At 37.9% G+C, this 24,069-nt stretch overlaps 2 protein-coding genes across 2 annotated transcripts; one reads left to right on the top strand and one right to left on the bottom strand.

The window, feature by feature from the left end:
- Positions 1-256: 256 nt before the first annotated feature.
- Positions 257-13,036, top strand: si:ch73-109i22.2. The gene is made up of 9 exons (XM_037540612.1): positions 257-808; positions 2,291-2,496; positions 4,899-5,068; positions 5,303-5,392; positions 5,473-5,653; positions 7,002-7,250; positions 8,546-8,864; positions 10,653-10,846; positions 11,015-13,036. The coding sequence occupies exons 1-9, from the start codon at positions 781-783 to the stop codon at positions 11,174-11,176; spliced, it is 1,599 nt and encodes a 532-aa protein (XP_037396509.1). The 5' UTR covers positions 257-780; the 3' UTR covers positions 11,177-13,036.
- Positions 13,037-13,370: 334 nt separating this feature from the next.
- ssr2 (signal sequence receptor, beta) lies at positions 13,371-17,479 on the bottom strand. Its single transcript, XM_017720061.2, has 6 exons — positions 17,420-17,479; positions 15,548-15,705; positions 14,967-15,065; positions 14,376-14,484; positions 14,077-14,154; positions 13,371-13,851 (listed from the first exon to the last, which is right to left on the bottom strand). The coding sequence occupies exons 1-6, from the start codon at positions 17,477-17,479 to the stop codon at positions 13,741-13,743; spliced, it is 615 nt and encodes a 204-aa protein (XP_017575550.1). The 3' UTR covers positions 13,371-13,740.
- Between the last annotated feature and the right edge of the window lie 6,590 nt (positions 17,480-24,069).

The following is a 24,069-nucleotide window of genomic DNA, read 5'->3' as shown; positions in this document are numbered from 1 at the left end:
GAGTCATTATTAATATTAATACTTTTATTTTTTCTTTACCTTAACAAGTATAACCTTTTAAATAATAATGCCTATAAAGGGGTTTAAAAGTCACCATCTCTATTCTGTCTTTTCTCTATCAGTCTCTCGCCTCCTCTCTGCCTCTCTCTCTCTCTCTCTCTCTCTGTCTCTTTGTCTCTCTCACCTTTCTTTCATTTCTCATGTTTTTATTATCTTATTGTTCTCTACCGCCGCCCTCTTTCTCCTTCCTGTGTGGTTAGTGAGAATTCAAACTGTCATCTCTCTCCAGCTATCTTTCTTTTTCTCTCTCTTTTAAATACCGATGGCATATATTTTAGTAGTTTGTAAAATGAATGTGGCTTTAGTGTGTGTCAGTAGAGATGGGTGGATCATGGGTGAATGTTTAAGATGAAATCTTGGTGTTTCACTCTTGCAGCGATTCCACTGTAAGAACGAATCTGATTCCTCACATGACATTTTGATTCTGGCAGCCCAGGCAGAATAATCACCACGCTGCAGTGTCAGCTGCACCTGCACATCAACAAATCCATAGTACAACAGATTCAGTGCTGAATTAGTTCGTTGTATCGTTTCATCAGAGAGCTCACTAAAGGCGTATCCTTATTGTCACTTTGCTTAACCTGCAATTACAGGCACGCTCTATCTCTCTCGCTCTCACACTCTCACTCTTTCTCTCTTACACACACACATATGCACAAGACCACACAGTGAGGTGAATGCACTCATGAAGCATTGTAGCTCTACATCCTGCCTGTGAAGATGGACTTTGACTACCAGAAGATTAAAGGTCAGCCATCCGCTCTTAAAAATACCTACATAACAACTGTAAATGCAGACTCATTCTGTCTGTCTAGGGCTCAGCAAGACTCAGCTTCGCAATAGTGTTTGATTTTCAAGTGTTGTTGTAGTCCTAGATGTATATTAACTTCATAAAGAGTGTTCGTGTTGGCTCCTGCTTATTCCGAGTGTATACACAATTGAAGCAGTTTATACGACAGCATTTAAATTGATAACACTAGCACTGTTGCTGATTTATAACTGCTATATTGTGTATGCTATGCTGGATCATGTGCAGTATCTTATCGTTTTGGCTGAGCATTGCCATTATTAAGGTATAATATATTAACAGCAGCAGAATCAAATATAGTGTATATGTAGTTTGATAACTATGCAAACTGTATTTCAGTAAACATAACTGTCATGTGTTTGACTCAGTCTTATCTACTTTCTAGAATGCTCTGTTACTGCTGTGGTTAAAGAAAGGCTTAGCATTTCCGCTTAACAGGCCATTTTGGTCTGGCCTCTAAAGTGTGACTTCTTTATGTCAGTCCAAAAATAGACTTGAAATAAGAGTAAACGTTGATAACTTTCCGAAGAGTTAGTGTTCAGTGCTGCTGTGGTACCATGTCTAAAATATGGTAGACCTATAAGTGTTGGATTCAATGTCATATCATCGCTGTTGTATCAAAATCTTGCAACTTTTTTTTAAAAAAACAGATGCTTATGTGAGTATTTCATGAAAAAAGGACAAACAGCCAATGGAAACTGTTTCAAAATGACTTTTAAAGCAAAAGCTTCCTATGTTAACTCACATTAAGTCACCTGTTGAGGCCATTTCTTTAGTAATGCTTCATTTGAAGGTTACCTATACAGGGATTTCATAACACATGCATAAACATTGAAAAGTGTACTTTTAAAGCAATACTTGAGTATTTATCAAAAGCTTATGTCAGTAGTTGCTCACTCTCTTAATGACTAAAGTCTTGTGCAACTAAATTTGTTAACAAAGCATCATTACCAAGTCCTGTAGCTTATAAAGAAGAGGGAATGATGCTTTATAACAGTGTTACAAATTAAACAAATGTCCATTTGTGTCATTACAGTGTTGTTTAGTTCATAAAACATTTTGGGATTTTCATCTTGAGATCACTGGCATAAGCTGTTCATAAATACTTGCTTTAATATGTTTTTCTTGTGCATGTGTTATGAAGCCCTTCTGTAGGTAGCCTGCAAATGAAGTCTTACTGCTTCTTCCTGAATATGATGATGTATATCGTCGCTGTCCGAACAAAACCTTCCAAAAAGTAATATAGTAATTTTGGACTATATTGTTGGTCCGTTCATCAAGAAATTTTGCCACATTGTGAGTGACAGATGGCATTTTCAAATGATGAGAAAACAAAAAAGACAAAAAATGGAGACTTTTTTTTTTTTCCGACAGTGATGATAATTTTTAGTGTTAACAGAGCTCTTTTGTTTCCGTGTACAGATGCTGAATCTCTTCAGAGGGAAGAGCGACTCAGCTCACAGCCAATTCAATACCCAAAACCCATGCCTCGTCTGTCTGTCGCCCCAGAGACCCAACCCACCAGCCGGAAGCCTCCAGTCAAACCCAGACGAAGCATAAAATGCCGTCCTACTGTACAGCAAGGAGAAGGACAGTCAAACAGCCAGGCCTATCAGAAAGACAATGAGGTAACGTTCAGTCATATATATATATATATATATATATATATATATATATATATATATATATGTATATGTATATGTATATGTATGTATGTATGTATGTATGTATGTATATATATGTATGTATATATGTAGTTTAGTCAAAAACAAACAACGTTTCCCATAACCCAAAGAGATGCTTGGTGTCCCCTGGCTAAATGACATATTTTCTACATCCTCAATGTTGAACACATGCCTGTAAATCTTAACATACAATTCTTATTTATTTGAAGAACTTAACATATTGGACAAAATGAAAACACAAATGTGGCATGTGCAATCTTTTATTCCACATTTTATGTTAAACTCAGCAATGAAATAGTGACTATGCACTAACATTTGCAAAAAAAAGGCATATTTAAGTTTGTTCCCAGTAGAGGATGTGTTGACTTATTTTCACTTCAAAAATCAGCAAAGCATCTAATTGACCATGGGTGCCAAAACATTTGCATAACACTGTAGCTATTGGGCAATATACTCTTATAACCACCAGGTTAACATCAACAGTGTGCCTAAATCACACACTTGCTTCAAACTACACTGAACTGTCTGAAACAGTTTCTTTTACAGTATGACATAATACTATCTGGACATTCATAATATCTTGAAGATTGTCCACATTTACATGATGTATGGTGTTTAGTAATTGACAGACATAACAAGCCACAAGCATCTATAACATCTTATGTTTGGTTGTTCTATCAGTGGAACCTTGTTCAAAACCTTTAAATGCTGCTGTTATGTAAATGTGAGATGAGCCATCTTACGTTTGCTACTCGAAAAGACACCAATGTGATGACTCACGTTTATTTTTCAGTTAAAACGTATTTACTATTTACTAAGGCCAAGAAGCTGGCAAAGGCCTTATGACCAAAGCATTTGGTTTTGTTCTTCAGATCATGAGCAGATGACGGTTTTGAGTTGAATGCATTTGCATTGCACTTGTACCTTGTACTTCAGTGAAGATGTACCTGTGTGCATCTGCAGCGGTGAATTTGTAGTTGCTTACATTTTTGGTGACAGACTAACTAATCAGCTCATGGTTAGAAACCAGTGAGCTGAGAAAATCACGGAACAACATACAAGTAGAGAAAGAACTGCTGAACTAATCTGCAAGGTGTAGACGTAGATGTGAAAACGTGGCATTAATGTGACCGGGGCTGTGTGCAGTCTTGAGAAGTCGGTCTCTGAATACGGAAGCACCGTGGGTGGAGCTTCCCTGCATTCCTTGCAGATTTGTTGATTTTTGTTAATAAGCTTTTATTTTTTTCACATACAGTTCATTTCTCAGGTTTTTTCTTTGGTTTAACACATAATTCTTAAATGTTTTGTTATACCAGCTATGATGGAGTTTCAGTCCCATTATAGTAATTAATATTTATTATAGTAATTTAAATATTTAACAGATATTTGGTTCTTGCCAGTGACCATGTTTGTAGTAAACTATTGTAATATTGCACTCTATTTTACTTGTTTTAGTGCAGAAGTCAGTATCGAGGGTGATGTGAGTGCGTAATTTGTAAGCACAAGATAAAGGCCTTTTTTTTCAGATGTCTCTCATATTGTGATTTAGATTGCATAGACAGCAATAATCAAACCTTTTAATACACGTATCAGAACACATTTTGGATTATCAGCTATAGCTGGCTAAGAATATTGCAATTATGTACAATGGTTTTGTGTTGTTTTTGTGCACTTCAGCACTGTTTACATTTTAAAAGGTAACTTGGTGTAAAAATCAGATATTAAGGGAACTAAGATGTGGATAGAAGCTATATTAGATAAACTATTTAAAAAATCTGAAGAATTGTGGTTTGTTCTTTGTGTGAAGTGAAGTGGTTCACTGTAGAGAAGCTTACTGAAACCTTTTTATAGTTGCGGTGAACCAGGGGTTGTGATGTCTACAACACAAATATAGCCATCCAAAACCTCCAGTGAACCAATATATCTTCTGTGTTTTTATAAGTCATTTTGAAAAAGATGAAATAGTGGTAAATCTGGAAAAATACGCTTTTTTTGGAGAATATTTTGGTTTACAACACCCTGCATGTACCACTCCACCACAAGTAGGTTTTAGAAATACGTTTAGACCAAAATCTTATCTGACAACAGGTGTATAATAAAAGGGTCTCAGGCTTTAGGTTGCTATTTAACACAACACCATTTGATGTAACAATGTTGTGTGAGGAAGACTTTCAACTCTTCAGGTGTCCCCCCCGCCTCCTTCAAATCAATCAGTTAACAAGCAAGTGAGCTGAAATGGGTGCATTAGAGGAGGTGATTAGTGTGCAGAACCAACCCCCATGACATGAACAGGCCAAAGAAACCACTGAAGCTTTGTTGTCGGTACCTCTCTCTCTCTCTCTTAGGTGAAGCGGATAGCTCCCTCTCAGGTGTTGGGTCCCGTGGGGCCCCTGGAAGCTCAGACTCCATCTCTTCAGGCTCACATCCTGTTGTGGTTTCAGAGAACGCAGCTACCTCGCCTGCAAACACCCGGACGCCCGCTGCCATGCTGGCTCCATGGCTTCGCCACGCGCAGGTTCTCTCTCTCTCTCTCTCTCTCTCTCTCTCTCTCTCTCTCTCTCTCTCTCTCTCTCTCTCTCTTCTCTCTCTCTCTCTCTCTCTCTCAAACAAACATCTCCTACAGCATAAATGCTGCCACCCTACAGGTGCACAACCACATTTGCACAGCAGCTTGATGCCATTCAGTGGAAGACGTCCTATTTTTGACTGCTGCACATAACGCTATTTTTACTCTCCGTGTCTCTCTCAGGGAGGCAGAGCAGCTACTGCAGGATAAGCAGCAGGGCTGTTTCCTGTTGAGGCTCAGTGAGTCAAAGATTGGCTTTGTGCTCTCCTACAGGTACACACCCACACAAACACACATGCGCTGTGCAGTAGCACACACACACATATTTACACTAAAATACTATACATTCACAGGGGTGCGGACAGGTGTCGGCACTTCATCATCGAGGAAGTAAGCGAAGTATCTGGACTGAACGGCCAGTATGTGATTGCTGGTGAGAACAGCAGGCACAGCAGTCTGGAAGAGCTGATAAACTACTACACGTACAATCCAGTGGGGCCCTTCAATGAAACACTCACTGTGCCCTGTGCGCAGGTATGGAGCACACACACAATCTCTGCCTTTCATTTGTATCTTTTAAATGAGTTAATCATTTCATATCTGTGGGTTATATATTTGATGCAGTCTTTTTTTACCAATATACATTTTATCTTAATAATGGCGTGGCTGGAGGCCCATGGTAAGAGAAGTGGGCAACAACCGGAAGGCCATTAGTACAAATCCGGGGCTGACTGGGAATTCATTGTTGTGCCATTTAAAAAATATTGATATAGCATTGATGTGTTTTTACCAATATATATTCATTGTATTATACTTAAATACATATTATATTAATAATGGTCCAGGTGGTAGCCCAGCAGTAAGAGCACCATCATTTGACCCGAAAGTTCAAATCCCCGAGTTGACCAGATGTTCCTGGTTGTGACTTTGGCACCTAATACACCCCCCTTCTCATCTTCAGCCCCTTCCAATGTCATGCTAGCAATGCTGTATTGCTCCCAGTTTAGGGAACGCTGGGCATAGTTAGGTAGCAAAACTGCTAATTTCCTCTGCAAATGGCTCACTAAAACATAAAATAATTATGCTGTACCTAACCAGCAGCATGATTACATCTGGAATGGTACATGCAGAGGTGAAGAAATGAGAGGACATCACTTAAAGTTTACATCTATGTTCATATTAATTTTAATATTAAGCTAACATTTTATATATTTTACATGAACATATTTTACACAGGAGCTATATTTAAACTCAAAGTATGCTGAATGTGACCCATAAATACAATAAGCAGTAAAACAAAGAAAAAGGGACTGAGAAAATTTAAGCAAGTCAATTAGTGAAACAAAATGAATATAAAATCAGTATAACCAGCAAAGTAAAATCTAAATGAATGTAAATCAAAAGGAGTAATTAATAAAATCCAATAAATAAAGTGAATAAAATAAATAAAATATCGAATTTCATTCCAAAATGCATAAATACCACTTCCATTCATTTCCTTTTTATTCATGATTTATTGATAGCATGATTAGGAGTGGGCTTCAAACATTTAAGAAATTATGCTATATGATGCTTATGATACTTGATGCCTTATGGTTAATATCACCTTTATTAGTAGAATAATAACATGTCAGCTTATTGAGGTGTCCTGGGGATATAGGAAGACATTCTATAAACAAAACTTATTATTATTGCTACAACTTGATTTACAGCATTTAAAAATGAAACTGCATTTGTAGTTTTATATTCATATGTTTTAAGGGTAAAAGCAGGAGTTCATAAACCTGGACAGCTAAAACATATATACTCAGGAATTTGTAAAAAAAAAAAAAATAAAGAAAGAAAAAAAAACTCACTGGCTTTATGATCGTCCCTCTTCCAGCCCAGCAGCAGCACTGATGAGATAGCAAAGCTGGGAGTGAGAAATGAAGTAGGAGTGCACGAAAGAGGACAGACAACAGAAGACACTGCACAGTCTATCCCAGAGTGCTCTGCTACAGACTCTGCAAGGCAAGTCGCCGTCGTTGCCTCTGATTCGGCACAGTATGCTGTGGTGAGGAAGACCCTGAAGAAGACTCAGTCTCTCCCAGAGAGCAAGAATGTACCAGATACAGTGCACTCTTGCCCAGAGGTAAACACATTCAGATAACGTAGCTAAAACAGGCTACCCTTCATATCCACGACCAAATTATTTGCTCTGATAGCAAAAAAATGATATGAATGAATTTATGGTATTATAAGAGGTCATATACATGCAGTTAACAACATGTCACCTGTGCTGCAACACAGGCCCTGAGCATAGAGATCAGTGATATTTTTAAATGTCAAAAATATTTTACAAGTAAGTGAATTCTTAAACAACCACAACACATATATACCTCCATCTACTTTAACTCTTAGTTCTAATAGTTTTAAATTCTTTCAAACTCTTAACACACGTTATTCAGCTCATCATGCTGGCAAATCGGGTTGATATTATAGTTGCAATAAATTCTGCAGCAGACTCACCAGGAACAAAACAATTGAAGAATCGGTTCTATGTTAATAAACATATTACTATCAACTGTCTTGAGAAAGTGTCTCTATGTTGGTCTTTCTTCCAAACTTTAGCCCAGTACACAGCTCAAATTTACAATCAACCTCCTGCACAGCCAAGTTCTTGTAACTCACATTTCAGTACTGCATCTACATTAGTTAGTTGTGTATACTGGGTGTATGTGTATATACACTTAGCTGCATCATGGGATAGTTTGTACCGAGACTATTAGGTAGTTGTTTTGTCTTTTATAGTTTCAAAACCTCTATTCTCTTCTCAGTCCATGCAGTTTATGTATCAAAACCAAGATTCTGTGATGTCACAAAAAATAACCAATGTATATATCCGAAAATTCAGCCTACAGAAGTTTAGCTTGGCGCATTCACGTTGAAGTTATAAGGGGTATTTCAGCCTAGACTGCTTTTTGAATGAGGCACAATACACTGCAGCCAATCAGAGCTGAGCTCATTTACATATACCCATCTTAAAGGCACAGTAACAAAAAGTTGATAAAGTCATAGATTATGGAAAATGGTTGTAAAAATGAAGTGTGTTTTGTTCATAGAATCACACAATGTGCAAAAAAAAATAAATGTAAGAAAAATGTGGATTAATTCACTTTTGGCCCAGAAATGTAAGCAATGTTGCAGCTCTGCAAATTTGAATCCTGGTGCTGCATGTTCAGATGTCTGAGAGGAGGAAGCCCATAAGGAGGAAGCAACCACATTTCCCCTTTTTTAATAAGCTCAACTATTTTGGTGTAATTGAACTTTGAACTGAATTGAGCTGAATTGATAAAAAAGCTGCAGAATGTTCACAAAGTTTCAAGTTGATCTGACATATTTTTAGTGTACCATTTTGTTAAAGAACACATTTCTCACTATCTGCAGAATGGCATAGAAGAGCTTGTTGTAAGCAGTGCAGGAGACCTGGCCCACCCTATAGATGCCCCCTATGCTCGGGTCAACAAACCACCCCGCGCTGTACAAAACCCCTCCTTCAGCGACACCGACCCTGACCCCAGCTTACTCGGGGCAGCAGCATCCACTGGTTCCCATTCTTTACCGAGCGCTGCAGCCATAGCAGAACAGAAGTACTGGGAACTAGAGCCTCTGCACACTTATGAGGAGACCCTGCACACGCGCAGACGCGACGGGGAGATCGACTTTTATGCCATGGGGAGGCGCAGAGAATTAAATAGTGATGCAGGTAAGATGGAGAACATTTTGAAGTAGAATTCTACTTTTTCTTCCTTAAAATCTCTACGTTTCAATTGTTAACAAGTGAAGAAGGTGATTTGAGTGGTTTGATGTAAAAGGCACAGTTCTAGAGAAACTTCCAGATTTTCTTTACTGTGGTGTGATAGGAACCAGGCATTACAATATTTACAGTGCAAATTTATCCATTATACTATATGTACCGTTCAAAATTACCAATAAACAGTGGTGGACAGTAACGAAGTAAATGTAATTCGTTTTTGCACTTAAGTAGTTTTTTCATGTATCTGTACTTTACTGTATTTCCATATTGGGTGACTTTTTATTTTCTCTGACCTACTTTTCATAGTCAAATATCTTACTTTATACTCCACTACATTATACAAAATCTGTCGTTCCTTTTGGCTTATGTGTGTATAAAAACTGAAATGAAAGAAGCACGAAGCAAGAACACCAATCAGGGCATGGCGGTCACTTTGTTTTGAGCTTGTTTTGACCTGTTGGTCATACCAACCCAGTGCAAGCACACGGATCAACGTCAGTGCAGCACCATAAAATTTTGGTCTATTCAACATAAATGATGGACCTAATTTAACTGTGTAAATAGACCACAATATAGGAATGTAAATTTGTTTTGGCTAGTTTATGTTTATGAACAGAGACCTACAGATGCAATATAGTAAAGGAAAACTCATTTGTGATCCTGCATTTAAAGCAAGTTTTTATTAAATTTCAACCAAGTAACTAAGGTGCAAATAAATCTTAAACTTTGATTGTTCGCAAAACTTTATTTCAGAGCCACTCGGTTCTACCTAATGGAAACTGTTTGCCTTCAGTGTTTTGTTCTTATGATAATTTAATAGACATTAGTGTCAGACAAAATAATGACATTCTATTAAAAGATTGGTTTACCAAGAGTTACACTAGAGTATTTTCACTTAAAATGAGTTAATGAAGCAAGAGTCTTATAAAAGTTAGAAAAAATGATAATAGCACATTAGTCATAATTAATTTTTTTAGTACTTCTACTTTCAATACTTAAGTACATTTGAAGGCAAATACTTTTGTACATTTATTCAACTGTAAGTCTAAAGGCAGAACTTCTACTTTTACTGGAGTAATATTTTACCTTAACTCTATTTTAACTCAAGTAAAGGATTTGTGTACTTTGTCCACCACTGCCAATAAAGCTGCAAATAAACATGTCTTTTGAGTCTGGAGTACTTATATCTAATGTTTATTCTTTTCTTCATGTTTGGTTCTCATCACCAGCATTAAGAATAGTTTGGTCTATAGAATGGGTCACACATCACTCTGAATTATATCTTTGCCACTTCATTATGCAAAACTTTTAGAGAATCTGTTGAAATCCCCTTGAAAAATACTTACCGAAAAGGTTGTCTGCGATAGGTGATCCTGTTCCCCAAAGAAAGTTTTGTAGGATGGATCTTTAAAGCCCTTTCGAAAATGAGATGAACCTCTTGAAAATCAGATGAAGAAAACTTTTTAAAGAAACCTCACATAATAAAAAGGTTCTATACCCATTTAAGAACCACATAGGCACCTTTATTTTTAAGAGAGTTAAATGTTTAGGCAAACAGTTTGAGCAGGATTAGAAAACCAAAACGTTTGCTATTAGCATAATCAGCATATAAGGATCAGCAGCTCAATCATGCAAGTGATATGGTGCAATCTCTAACTCTTACTATTCTGGGTTTTTGGTAGCTGATGTGAACTTACCGCTGCTTTCAATCTACTGATGTGTGTGTGATCTTTCTAGGAGATCTCCCCCTTAATCACCTTTACTCAGAGGTCAATATTAAAGGGACCAGAGATGACAGTGCGCAAGCTCTTCCACAAACCAGGGCAGCCTCCATGCTTAACTTCACCGCTCCATCTTCAAGGCCTAACCCAAGCTTGCCCTCAAGACCACCCCCTAGACATGCAGCCTTTCGAACCGAATGCAGCGTACAGGTATGATTCAGTTAAGTCACTGTTATGATGCTAAAGTTATATGTCTGTTTTACTTGGATTCACCTGACACCAAATCCTAAAGAACTACAGAGGAAAACTAAACTCATAGTGTTATGATGACCCAGATTAGATGTCAACTATATTCAACATTTTCTATTTCTTTCTCAGAGTTTTGGTGGTTCACCAGGCATGACTCCACACCCACTCTTCAGCCCTAACCACTCAGATCATCTGCAGCCTGAAAACTCTGGCTTCTCCATATATGAGCAGATACCAGAGAGACGAGCTAACTCAAGACCTCCTCTGCCACCTCCTAACCCCAAACGTTAAGCCAAGATTAAATCCCATAACTCCTAAGATTGCTACCGGTAACATCTGCTTTTTATTGAAAAGGCTGGCCACAGATAGTAGAAGAGTGTGCGGAGGACAATACAACCCACCTAGAACTGTTCCTAACCCAGCGCTTAACAGCCACCCCAGTCATTGTTCTAGTCCATTTCCAAATTAACCAGTTAGAAGCCTCTATTTTTACGAGTGTAACTGCAAACCTAAATGGTTTTCTCATTTTTAAGTGAGCTTATTCACAGCAGTGAACCTATAGTTCAGACTATAAAGGTCAAAACTTTTTTGAAATTGAGAAAAAATATGTTTATAATGCTTATTTTGATAGCACTATGAGATTTCTAGTACTATAATAGTGCTAATAGGCATACACATGAGCAGTTTTGTCTGATCTTAATGCAACATAGAACTTTGACGCTTGGAACAGGCAATCTGTATGTTTTATTTGGAGTTTGTAACATTTAACATTTGCCTTATATGTAGCAGTGCTCCAGTGACCATTAGTAAAGAACCATACCATATAACCATTACCACTGTTTTTCATTTCTAACAACTCACTAAAACCTGCTTAGACTGTACATCCTATTTCACAGCCAGTTCTTCCTTTCACAAAGTTGTTTCCAATCATGTGATTAGTTCATTCCAGTCCTGTCATTTGATAGTTCTATTCATAGTTCATTTTAAGACCAGAGTACACCAATTGGCAAAACACCAACATTTTCATGTCTGTAATGCCCTCAGAAAGTTCAGAAAAACTGACATAAATGTAAAGTAAAATGAAACAGACTGAATGAGCAGAGAGAACTCCAGTCTTTCAACAGTCAAAAAACACAGGGACACAAGTGCACAAGGTCTTCTGTTTGGCTTCTGAAGGCCTACCAAATTTGGACAGCTCACCTGGCTAAATCTACCTAGATACTACAATAGAAAAAATTGTTTGTACAATACTCTGCTCAGCATTTTGAAGTAGCAAATTAACCAAATTTAACCAAGTTAAAGTTTAACCAAATTAAAGTTTTCCAGTTAAACTAATCAATCGCCTTCAGTACGTCCAAAATTCAGCAGCCAGGGTTCCTACCTCCACCAAGCATTCAGCTCGTCACTCCTATTCTTCGACAGTTGCACTGGCTTACTATTAGTTCTAGGATCAAGTACAAAATCCTTCTTCTTACTTTCAAGTCTTTACATGGTCTGGCTCTGACGTACCTTACTTTATACTGTTCCTCTCGTGATCTCCGGTCTTCTAATGCTGGACTCCTCAAAGTTCCCTCAATTAGACTTTCTACTAAGGGTGGCAGATCTTTCACTGCTGCTGCCTCAAAACTCTGGAATTCTCTACCTTCCACTCTTCGTATTTGCTCTTCTGTCTTCCTTCAAATCCCTGTTAAAAACCTTCCTTTCTTCCTCTGTAGTATTTTTTTTTGACGTAAGGCGTCTTTGGGTTTGTGAAAGGCACTATACAAATTGAACGTATTATTATTATTAACATACTACATTTATATTTTTAAGTAAATACATCAAGCATTATGATTCTATGCAACAAAAAAAAAATTTAAGTTTCTAAAAATGATTAGGCCTTTTTTGAAGGTATAATAAGGCTCTGATTATCACCTGTTTATTTAGCATCATCTGAAAAAGAACTGTATATAACAAGTGTTCAATCTGCACTCCTGTTTTGTTGGAATGAAAACGTGTAGCAGATTAGACAGGAGACGCCAGTACATAATGTCTTATGTTTACTTCTCCATTTTCATCTGGACTTAACCTTTCATTTTAAAAATTATAATAAAATGTGTTACATGAATTCCAAAACTTTGACTTGTATACAATAAATCTAATGAATAAGAATGTTTTAGTCTCTCTTTGAACTGTTCCACTAGTTCAGGCTGAGCAACACAAAGGCCTCAACTGAAAGAGAAGTTACCAGGGAGCCGCGGTTAACCATAGTGACTGTCAGAGCCATTAACAACTGTATCTCTACATCTTTAAATAGACAGACCAGGGTCATCACTGAATGGTCATAAGACTGTGGAACTCCTAAATCTGCAGAGACCAAACTGCGCTGTACTAAAGGACTGTACTCCTCTAGAGTTAAGTGAAGGCATGATTTTTATGCAATTTTCCCTTATACATCAATAAACATGAACATGCCTGTGATCACATCTAAAAAAAAAAAAGACAGTTTTTTTTTGTAAAACCCACTTGTTTATTTTCACTGGTAATCTCAGACCAGCAAATGAAGAGGAAGCAATGTTCTCCAGACGCAATTTGCCTTTGAACAATTAATGCAAAAAAGTGGAACAATACAGGCAAACTGTTGGCAGCTGTGGTCAGTCCTGAAGGTTGCAAAATGCTGCTGTCCACAATTTCCACAGTCCAAAAAAAAAAAAAGAAAAAAAAAAAAAAGGGCATGCCAAAAACTTGCATGACCGATCTTTTTACCCCCAATATGGGTAATATTGAAAACCTATCCTCCAAAATAACCATTTCAAGTTCCTCAGCCCAAAACCTAATTTAGCTCAAACCCACATGTAATTAACCCATTTTTACTATTAGTTCTTTTTGCTCTTGGGTGAATCATATTTCCTCTTGCTGGAATACCACAGAAGAAGAGGGATACCAATGGAGGGCAGGGTCATCACACCAAACGCAGCCCAGTCCAGCTATGGAGATACATAAAAATCTGAGTGAGCTCTCTTATTCTGAATTCACAATTAATTTATTGCAATAAGCACACTAAATCAATAACTAAAAGTAGCAAAAGCCCATAAGGTTGTGGTCCTCATTCTAATTAAGCAGCCCGCAACCACCCTGGCCCTTTGTTGTACAATAGGTGACCCCTAACGTACATAATCTTGGGACATAAAAGAGATTCGAAAGTCACTTACATAATGGGGTGAGAAGCGTCTATCGAACTCCCTCTGAGCCAGAATACCTCCCTGACCAGGAGCGCTGGTGTAGCCAACCTGAAAAAATTAAGTGGAATGTTTATCTAAATCACTGAATGCTCAGAAAACTCACTTCTCTAAGTTAACAAATACTATTAGACACTTTTTAGATGATGCAAAACATACTGATAACGCCAGGCTAATTTACAGCAATCTTCACTTCAAAATAAACAATATTACCACATGCTTAATTTAAAACGCCCAACTATCTACATTTGCTTTTAAGAGATGGTACTCACCACAACCTGCCCTCCTTCTTGGGCCAGGTAACTGACAGTGGCTGATGTGAAGTTGAAGTAGCCGGCCTTCAGGGGACGCAGCACTACAGTATGAGAGACATTACTGGCACTAAGGGGAGAAGAGTTAGGGAACGTGACCTACAACTGATGGACTAAATACAGATTCTAATCCAATCCCACAGAGAAAGTACTAAACACATTCAAAGGCCAGTGGTAAGTTTGACATAGCTTTGCTGCTTTTGTAATGCTCTCATCTTATCAGCTGATCAAGTCAGAGAACAACTATGGTACTGATTTTCAATCAAAAAGCTGATGTGCTTTAAAAAAAAAATGCATCAGTTTTACATTAAAAAATTAAAAACTTCAATGCATTACATAATGCCAGAAGTACAAAAAAATTAAAACATTAGGAACTACATGCATTGGTTAGAATTTCTCCACTTGAATCTACTAAATGAAATATATTTGAGCCCCTTCCAGATCAAGCAGCACAGGAGCTTTAATCAGATGATAAAGATGCTGAGTGAGTCAATTAGTGTGTTGCAGTGAACAATCTTTTCTCCGTTTGCAGGGTCTCGATAAGAAGGATACGGAGCAATGCGGTCCCATTTTACATTCAGCATTCCAGAGACAATGCCAAAATCCTCAGGAGGGAAGGAGTCATCAGAGAGTTCCACTTCCAGTGCAGCACTAAGGATGGAGGGGCAGAAAAGAAGGAGTACGTTACATATGGTTCCCATATGTACAATTAGATGGCTATAATTACAGTTAGCCACCCTAACAGGCAACACAGGCACTTCTTATGTGGCTACTACCAAACCCACACTAATCCACTCAGCCAAGTCAAGGGGCTTTTATTGTCATTCCATCCATGTACAAGTACACAGTGGAGTGAAATTATGTTCCTCCAAGGAACAACACGGTACAACATGAAACAGAATGGGCAGAACAAAGTGCAACACTCAGACGTAAGGGTGCAAAAAAATTTGACTAGAAACAATACAATAAATACAATGAATAGAACAGACAGTGCAGCACAGAGACAGCACTAATTTCTGAGCATAAGGTGCAAAGATTATTTAACACTTATTTAATATTTAATACGTGAGCACAACAGTCCCTGAGGTAAGATATACACAGTATATCTTACCATGAAGTATAGTAAGCAGTACCTGGTGCCCACATTGTAGATGTTGTATTGCAGGGTGAGATCTCTGCCCTCTACAGCATAACGGTTCAGCAGGGATTTGGAAGCTAGTAGTCGAGCCCCTTCCTCTCCTGCCACCAGACCCAGCACTGCAACCAGCGCAAATAAGCACAGAGTCCTCATCTGCAGGAGAAGAAAGTGCGTTAGGATAAATTTGTGCGAAATTCCTTCATGAAACCCTAATTTTAAAAAGCTGTGGAGTCAATATTACCAGCACAATTTAGTTTAACAAACTACATCATACATTGAAATAAAGATAATCCACTATGAATAACAGGGAGGAGTCTAAACCCAGCCACACAAGGCAAAATGGGATCTGATGAACAAGTTTTTCAGAATCAGTACGTTACACAGTTCACTCAAGAGTATATTTAAAAAGGAATGCCGCCGATTTCAGCATAATTAAGTTATTAATAATTAATAAGTCATTCATTAAGTCACTTTGGAGGAACTTCCGGTGTCAATATTCACAAGGTGGTGTTAGAAAGCAAATCTCTGAAGCTATCAACATCTCTAAAAGTTTCCCCTCAGAAATACAGCACACAAAATGGTTATGAATATCCTGCCTGATGCCTGAGACGCTGTTTCATGACAGTTTAGCCTAATATGTATTTCTCAAAAACACAGTCATGGCAGAGGAGGTCATGAAGGATGCTGTTAAGCACAACAGCACAGCAAAAAACGTTCAGATAAACCACCATTTAAAAAAATAGATAAAAATTCAGAAGCTGTGCTCAAGATCATTCTGGACATCTAATAAAATGACTCTATAGAGATCACCTGGGATCCCGGCTGCCCATCACCACTAACTGACTGGAAAGAAATCGGAGCCAGTAAAACGAAGCAAAGTCTCTTCTCAGTGAATCATTTCACCTCAACCCCTTCGGGGTGGCTTCCTTCAAATCTCAAACACTGAATTATACCAAAAAAGAGAGAAATGAACGGATTTCCCCGTTTAAAACACAACAATGTTGAACCAGAGCAAGCCACCCTACACATTCGGCTCCCCTGTCATCTGACTAAGGGGGCATGATTTCAGCACCCTGCTAGGCTAAAGGCTCCGGCATTCCTGCATGTCAAACACAGTTACTTAAAAATAAGAAGACAACTTACTTCACAATAATAATAATAATAATAATAATAATAATAATAATAATAATAATACACAATATAAACGGTGCAGCGAAGCCAGTGGGAGGCACGACCCCGTTCACGGCTTAGCTGGATACTTAGCCTAGCTAAGCTAAGATAAGCAAGGTAGCTAGCCAGTTCAGCTACGCTAGCAAGGCGAGATAAAAAAAAACAAAACATACAAGCTCATGTTAAAGAGAAAAACGCAATGAACTTCAAAAATGTTATAAATATCTGGAAAGCTAAGTGTGCTTAAAATCTGGATTTGGCGCGGTCTTCCCTCTCGGCGGAGAGGCGCAGTGTAAAACAGCCTCGGCTAGCGTCCGCGACACGGACACCACTTTTCCTGAAACGTGCTTCTTAAATAACCAATAAATAGGTTTGAAAGCTCCGACGCTAAACCGGCATTAGTAGTATTAACTGTCGGTAACGTCACGGGCCTTGTATTCAGATGAACGGACGTCCAGCAGTTAAACACTAACGTTAGCCGACATCACTGAAGCGCTTACGTGTAACTAACTGGCTCAGCATGAATGAACGGAGTTAACCTGGGAAAAGGGGCTTATTCGCGGCCCTGCGATAAAACAGCACAGTTCACTGACAAGCCCGTGACTGAAAAACACAGACTGTAGGTTAAGAATGCAACAGACACTGATTAAAAACCTCTGAACCCTGAGGAAAGGACTCGGGCAGACGGCGCCGTTACCTTCTCGCTGCTCCTCGCCCGCTGTGTAAGGGAAGGCTGAGCGACGCATGCGCAGCTCATTCCGCTCTTTTGCAGACGTGTCCTCTTTTTCTATCTTGCACTAACACAACTTCACATCGCCGTCTAGCGCCGCGGAATGCAGCGCAGTTCACACTGGCTGCCGTTAGAGGGCGCCATTCACCACAGCATGTCCACAGAGTCCTCCATCCATCCATGCATCCATCCATCCATTCATCCATCCATTCATCCATCTTCCAAAGTAGCCAGCCTTACATTCGAGTCGAGGGAGCTGAATTCAAGCCCTCCAGGAGGGGTCATCACTGGCTGGATCGAGGACCTCACATGGTGGGTCTTGCTTCTCTGGTGGTGGCAGCTCCACTGAGGTAGGAGTATGTCCAACCGTAGCCTTAGATAGAGGCATGTTTTCATGGTCAGTCTGCTCTTTGGCTGAGACAAAATTTGAAGAAATCCCTCACTGGGTAGGAACAAGATTCACTTTCCTTCTGTACTGGTGGTTTAAACTAACAGTGTACACAAACTGACAAACCAGTTACAAAGGTTTCAGATCTGATATTTAAGTGCTCTAATATTTTCTGTTCTATATTTTGTAACCTCGGTTGGCACAAACTTAAGAATTTGCTACCTTCTCCTTCAAACGCAGAACTCCTGAAAAATGCCTTGCGCTCAGGTTTTGACAGGTTTTTCAGGTTAATCAGCTATTCATTGTTTCCAGCTCTGATTGGTGCTGCATAATCTGTGAGTGCCCCCCCATAGAATCACACCCTCCTTTGTTTTAGGTAAATCTTAAAACAAGGAAAAATAATAATTCTAACATAAAATAGGTTTAGGTTATTCCTTTAAACTTTCAAAACCAAGGAATGAACAACTTGGACATTCATATGTGTTTCATGATAGACACTTCTAACCCATTTTACCTGAAAAGCAACACACATTAAAAGACACAAACAACATAACATGTAATCTCTGGGTATTACTGGTTACAAATACATTCAAACAGGGTTGTTACCCAGTGAATGAAGAAAAAAACAAACAAAGAAAAGAAAAGGATTGAAAAGAAGGCACATTCAGGATATATTTATCAGTGTTCTAAACCCACTAAAATGAAGTGGCTGCATTAGTAGATTGTCAAGAGATGGACTACATATACCTAGTATCCAATAGGAGAAAACCATACAAAGGTAATCAACTACATAACATATAAATAGTGTTGCTTACAGATTATATCAATGTTGATTATCATGCATACAACATAAACAAGTTTTCTTTGGTCCTTTTTCCTTATATAAGCAAAGAACTTTAAGGCTGTGTGATATTTCTCACTCTCACCACTTAGTGGTGCTGTAGATCCATATCTAAATTATCAATAAGATCTATGAAGGGCTAACCCTGTTATAAATTCTCATAAATCTCTCCAGTCTTCTTGAAAAACCATGATTATTGATCACAGTTTGGAGTTGATACTTCAGAAATGTGATTTTCCATTGCTTTGAGAGTTTTTAGTCAAGTCATGCTATGGTGTCTAGTGAGAGCTTTTTACATTTACATTTATGGCATTTTGCTGACGCTCTTATCCAGAGCGACTTAAAATTTGATCATTTTTCACACAGGTAGGCCAAGGTGGTGTGAGGAGTCTTGCCCAAGGACCCTTATTGGTATAGTGTAGGGTGCTTGCCCTGGTGGGGGATTGAACCCCAGTCTACAGTGTAAAAGGCAAAGGCATTAACCACTACACTAACCAACCACACCCCAATTGTGCCATTGTGTAACCCTCCACTATCAGGGCCTGGTACCAGGACATCTGTTCCCTCTTCATACTTCAACATCCTAGTACTTACCATCTTTTCACCTAAAATCATTACCTAGTACATTGGAGTTTGTCCCTCACACTTACCTGGTTAATACCTAGAACTTACGTTCTGCTTATGTTTACTGACTGTAAAAGAAAGGGTTACCCTGAATTGTCATCTTTCAACTTGTAAAATTCCATTGAGTATATAAAAAAATGTCCTCCTTCACTCTTGCTTCCTGAGTCTTTTTGGCAGAACTGATCTTCAGCCCAGTGACCCCCATGGCCGTTCCTGGCATGAACCAGGACCAAGCTCAGCAATCGTTCTGAAAGATCAGCCTGAATTGTTGGCAACATTTGACAGGCTGCATCCCAGTGAGGTATTTAGAAAGAATGTTCTGCTAACAACCTAACATCTCATCACACAATGTGAAAAATATAAACCTGAAGTTTTAACTGTAGGTGTAAATATCATTCCTGTTAGCGCATATGTGAAACTTGTGAGCACAGAAAGAAGTACTGCATGACCATTTATCATTACGTTACGCTCAAACTGTCTTTTTTTATTCTTGAATGTGTTTTTCCTTCTCGATTCCATAGTTGTCCTTGTGCGCCATATAAATTACCTTCGGCTGCTTTCTGTGCTCGAGTGAAATTTTTGCACTCAAGCTTTGACTTGGGGGTCGTTTAGACAGTTAGGGACTCAGGGCCAATTTCTGTCTATGAATGCTATTGGCTGATGGCTCCTGGATTTATGGCTGACTGCACAGTACAAAAAGCCCTTCTCCACAAGACAAAGATGGAGAGGAACAGTGACAGGTAAGGTTAAAAGCAATCTCTGATTTATCTCAATTGCAATAATACTTGCCAGAAATAACATTACTGACATCTCTTTATATTCTTTGCTTCTATATTTGTCTTCAGTATTTGGAATCACTGACATTAGTACTGGCATAGTAATGTTATTGTTTACAGTGAATTGATGTCAGTAAAAAGGTCATAGTATTGATCATATATTTACATTGTCCTTCAATTCCTCAACCTGTAGATGTAAACTGAGAGGTGACAGTTCTGTCGAAGGCCAGTCAGATGAGATTTTTACCAGTTAATTAATTACCATTAATTGATCTCTCTATTTCCTCGAGTGCTTATAAATCTGTATATCATCATAATAATATAATAATGTATTAATGAACCAGGCGAGGAGAGTGAGAGAAAGAAGCTAAAGGAGTATGTCTGGTGGAGGTTAGTGATAAAAAGTAACATGAAGCGAGTTGTTTAAGCTTTCAATGAAAATGAATGTTATATTTAATTAAACTTAACTGAGGAAATAATATTTGAGTAATATCAGATAATGATAATAACATCAGAGTGAACTGATCTATAATCTGTGTATTTGAATAATATAGTTCCTTGCAGCTTATCTAAGAGAGAGGAGAAAGCACTGCTGGACTTAAGCACCTTTGCTTGATCTGTGTCTGTTCTAAGTGGATGGATATGTCGTTTAAGTCATATTAGCTCTGTGTTTTATACAAACTATGAAGACAGATCCACTACGTGCCAATTTGAGCAAATAGCAATTTTTGATACATTTCAGGCTTTTCCTGCTCTAGATGTTCATGATGAACAGACATCTCCTGCGAGAGCATGCCCCCAGACCCCATTAGTATAGCCTTTAGCCCCCTAGTGACACCCCTGATTGAGCATCTGACGATGACCAGATCAGATAATAATTCCAACAGGGTTTGCAAAGTCTCATAAACATCTGCTGGTGATTCACCCTGTTTATTATTCGTCAAAATGAGCCTAGGCATGTTTGACTCACAGCTGATCACTTGACTTTTCTTCCTGCATATTTTGCTAATTGAACCTGTGATGTGCTTTCATGTGCTTCTATTCATTCCTGAACTTCATAGCTTCTTATGCACACATTTCTTTACCATACATGTAAATGAGATACAGTTTTTAATGGCTTCATGAACAAGGTGCTTCATTAAAAGTTAGGTGTTTCCCTGACTGACTTCCTTGACTGGTTGGAGAATGGTTTCCTCACTGTTTGGCAGCAGCTGTCTGAGCTTGTTTCATTGGGTGTGTCAGACCTCTTTAGTGTCAGGAAACTGCTAGAACAAACACCAGGGTGGTTTCATGATAAAGAGCAGCAAAATCATTTCTGTCTTGTAGGATCAATGAAGTATAACATCAACATTCCAGTGACAACCTCCAGCTTTAAGGCTGGCTGTTACACCTTGCTCAAACACCAGAGGGAGCAATTACACCAGAGCCCATCCTTACAAACTTCTCCAAGTAGGAGTGCTGCTCTAGGATCAGGTTCCTCTCTGATTGACGATGAAATTCTAGACAGGAACACATCTTAGATCTGCACTCCTACTCTTGAGAAGCTTAATCTGCCCACCTGATCGCCTGGACTCATTTCACATCTCACTCTTTCCAAAGACTATAAAGTTTGCTTCCAGACTTTGTCAGATTTGAACTGTTTCTGCCTGAATGTTTTTGTGTCTCGCTTTGTCTTGTATGCCTTGTTTCTTCCTCTTCAATGCTATTCACTTTTTATTTTTACTGTTATTGTTTCTCTGTGATTGTGTTCTGTAAAGATGCTCTATGAAACACGTTGTTGTAGTTTGGGCTTAAAAATGTAAAAAAAATCACAGCATTTTTTTAAGTTTATTTGAAGACCAGCCATCATATGAAGCCCCAAACATATTACATCTGTCTTCCCTGATTCTCTACTAGCAGGTTTACCAGCATACACCTGCATGTTTCAGACTTAATTGGTTCAGGCAATGCATAATGTCCAGATTTTCATGATTAGCCTGGTTTTCTTGGCATGTATTGTTTAAAAGGACAGGTCTCTTTGAAAGGGGCATAAATTGGCCACTTTCACCAGACATCTCTAATTGTGGTGAGTTCATCTGTTTGATATCAGGCAAGTCTCATGTCTTAATTGTCTGAAATCTGATAGTGTGAAAAGTTGTTGAACCACAATGTGTGCCATCTTATTAGCAGATGGTGAAATGTGAGCACTAACTGATGAAAGATGTTTACGTCTGTGAGTGTGCATGCTTGTGTGTGTGTGTACAAATAGTGAATTTTGCATCTTTATTCTAGCCTAAACTGATTTATTTGCTAGGATGACATTTGAGCTGAAATTTAACCAAAAATCAAACAGTTTTAAAAGGAAATCTACTTATTTGTCAAAATCCCTACATAAGTACATGTAGTTAAGATGTCAACAAAGTACCTGCACTGTGAGGGTCAAAGTTATCAAGTCTTATTGCATTTAAATGAAAGAAATCATATGTATGACAGAGAGTATAGAATCACATCCATTTGACAGTACATACACTAGTATTCAGATGTTTGGCATCACTGTGTAAATATAATACATTTATGAAATTATAATGGTGATACCACTTTACAACTTCAAAGATTTCAGTTAACTGTAGGAAGTAGTCAAGAAAAGAAATGTAGATGATCCAGAATGTTAAGCAATGCTGTAGATAATTCCACAAAGACTGAGAATGTTTCAGCTGTATAACATTGATAATGAAAGAAATTAAGTCAGCATGCCCTACATTTAAAACACGGTCCAAATCTCAGACAGATATCAAGAAATTACTGTATAAAATATTACACTATATTGTTTATCATTTAAAAACTTCCCAGAATTCTTAACATTTTTAATAAAACATTTTCAAATGTCTAATATTTGGTGTCTGGCTTTAAATATTTCAATCTACAGTGAATGAGTTGAAATTGAATAAAGGGATTATTCACAGAATAAGTCATTCTAAATGTTTGAATACTTGTGGAAGTGTTATGTTTGATAAAGTGAGTTTTATCTACTGCCCCATTGCTGAATATACTAGATAAAGTGAGACAGTTTTCAAGTAATATGGGGCACTAAAACCATTGTGGTTTATTATGTTAATGCATTAGCAAGCTTTTAACATCTAAAATGTAACATTAACTTTCCCACTTTACCAGGAAAAGTGATAAAAGTGACTAACTCAGTTCTATCCAGTTCACACCATATTCAATCCACTTTTTTCACATTCGCATTTAGGTGGCTGGTGTAACATTTTTGCTGAGCTCATGAGAAAAAAGTTGATCACTTCAGAACTTCATTCAAAGGACATATGGATTATCTTTGAAACCAAAGAATAATGTGAAACTAGTGTGGAAAAGTGTGGAGCTCTGTGAATTACAGCTGAATTTTTCCCACATACCTTATTAAGATGTGCTCTGATTCTAATCCAAATGTATTCTAAATATTCTATAGCATGCTTTAGGTTTCTGTACATATATACTACATGTATTTTGAACATATTCTGAATGTATTGTAAAAGTTTTTTGAATGTAATCTGAATGTATTTGAAACGTGTTGTGACTGTACTGAATACATTCTAAATGTATTCATTCTTACTGTTAGTTTGTCTTCCTTACACAACAAAGAATATGAGCAACGTGCAAAACAAACTGTACGGACTTTTCATACTTCTGAACTGACGTATAATTCTCAAATATACATCACAAGTCAAATCTTTTAGTCATATTTGGCCTAGAAAATATGATTAGAAAATTTAAACAAACAAGTCAACCGAATCAAAAGTTCAAAACAAAAAATGGGTTATTAAAACAGAAACTCTTTGGGCTAATTTTCTTCACACTCAGATTTGTGAGAAAATTGATGTTTAACTTGTAAGTGTTCTTATATAGTGCATGACCCATGATCCCTTTTTTTTACTGTTTAAAAGGTTCTAAAAGTAGGGACTGTATTCCAGTACTGTACAAAAATTAGAGACCACCTGTCATTCATTTAGTT

This window comes from Pygocentrus nattereri, chromosome 1, assembly GCF_015220715.1.
Source record: "Pygocentrus nattereri isolate fPygNat1 chromosome 1, fPygNat1.pri, whole genome shotgun sequence".
NCBI classification, from domain to species: domain Eukaryota; kingdom Metazoa; phylum Chordata; class Actinopteri; order Characiformes; family Serrasalmidae; genus Pygocentrus; species Pygocentrus nattereri.
The sequence above is the reverse complement of the archived record's forward strand: the minus strand, read 5'-3'. Positions and strand labels throughout refer to the sequence as shown.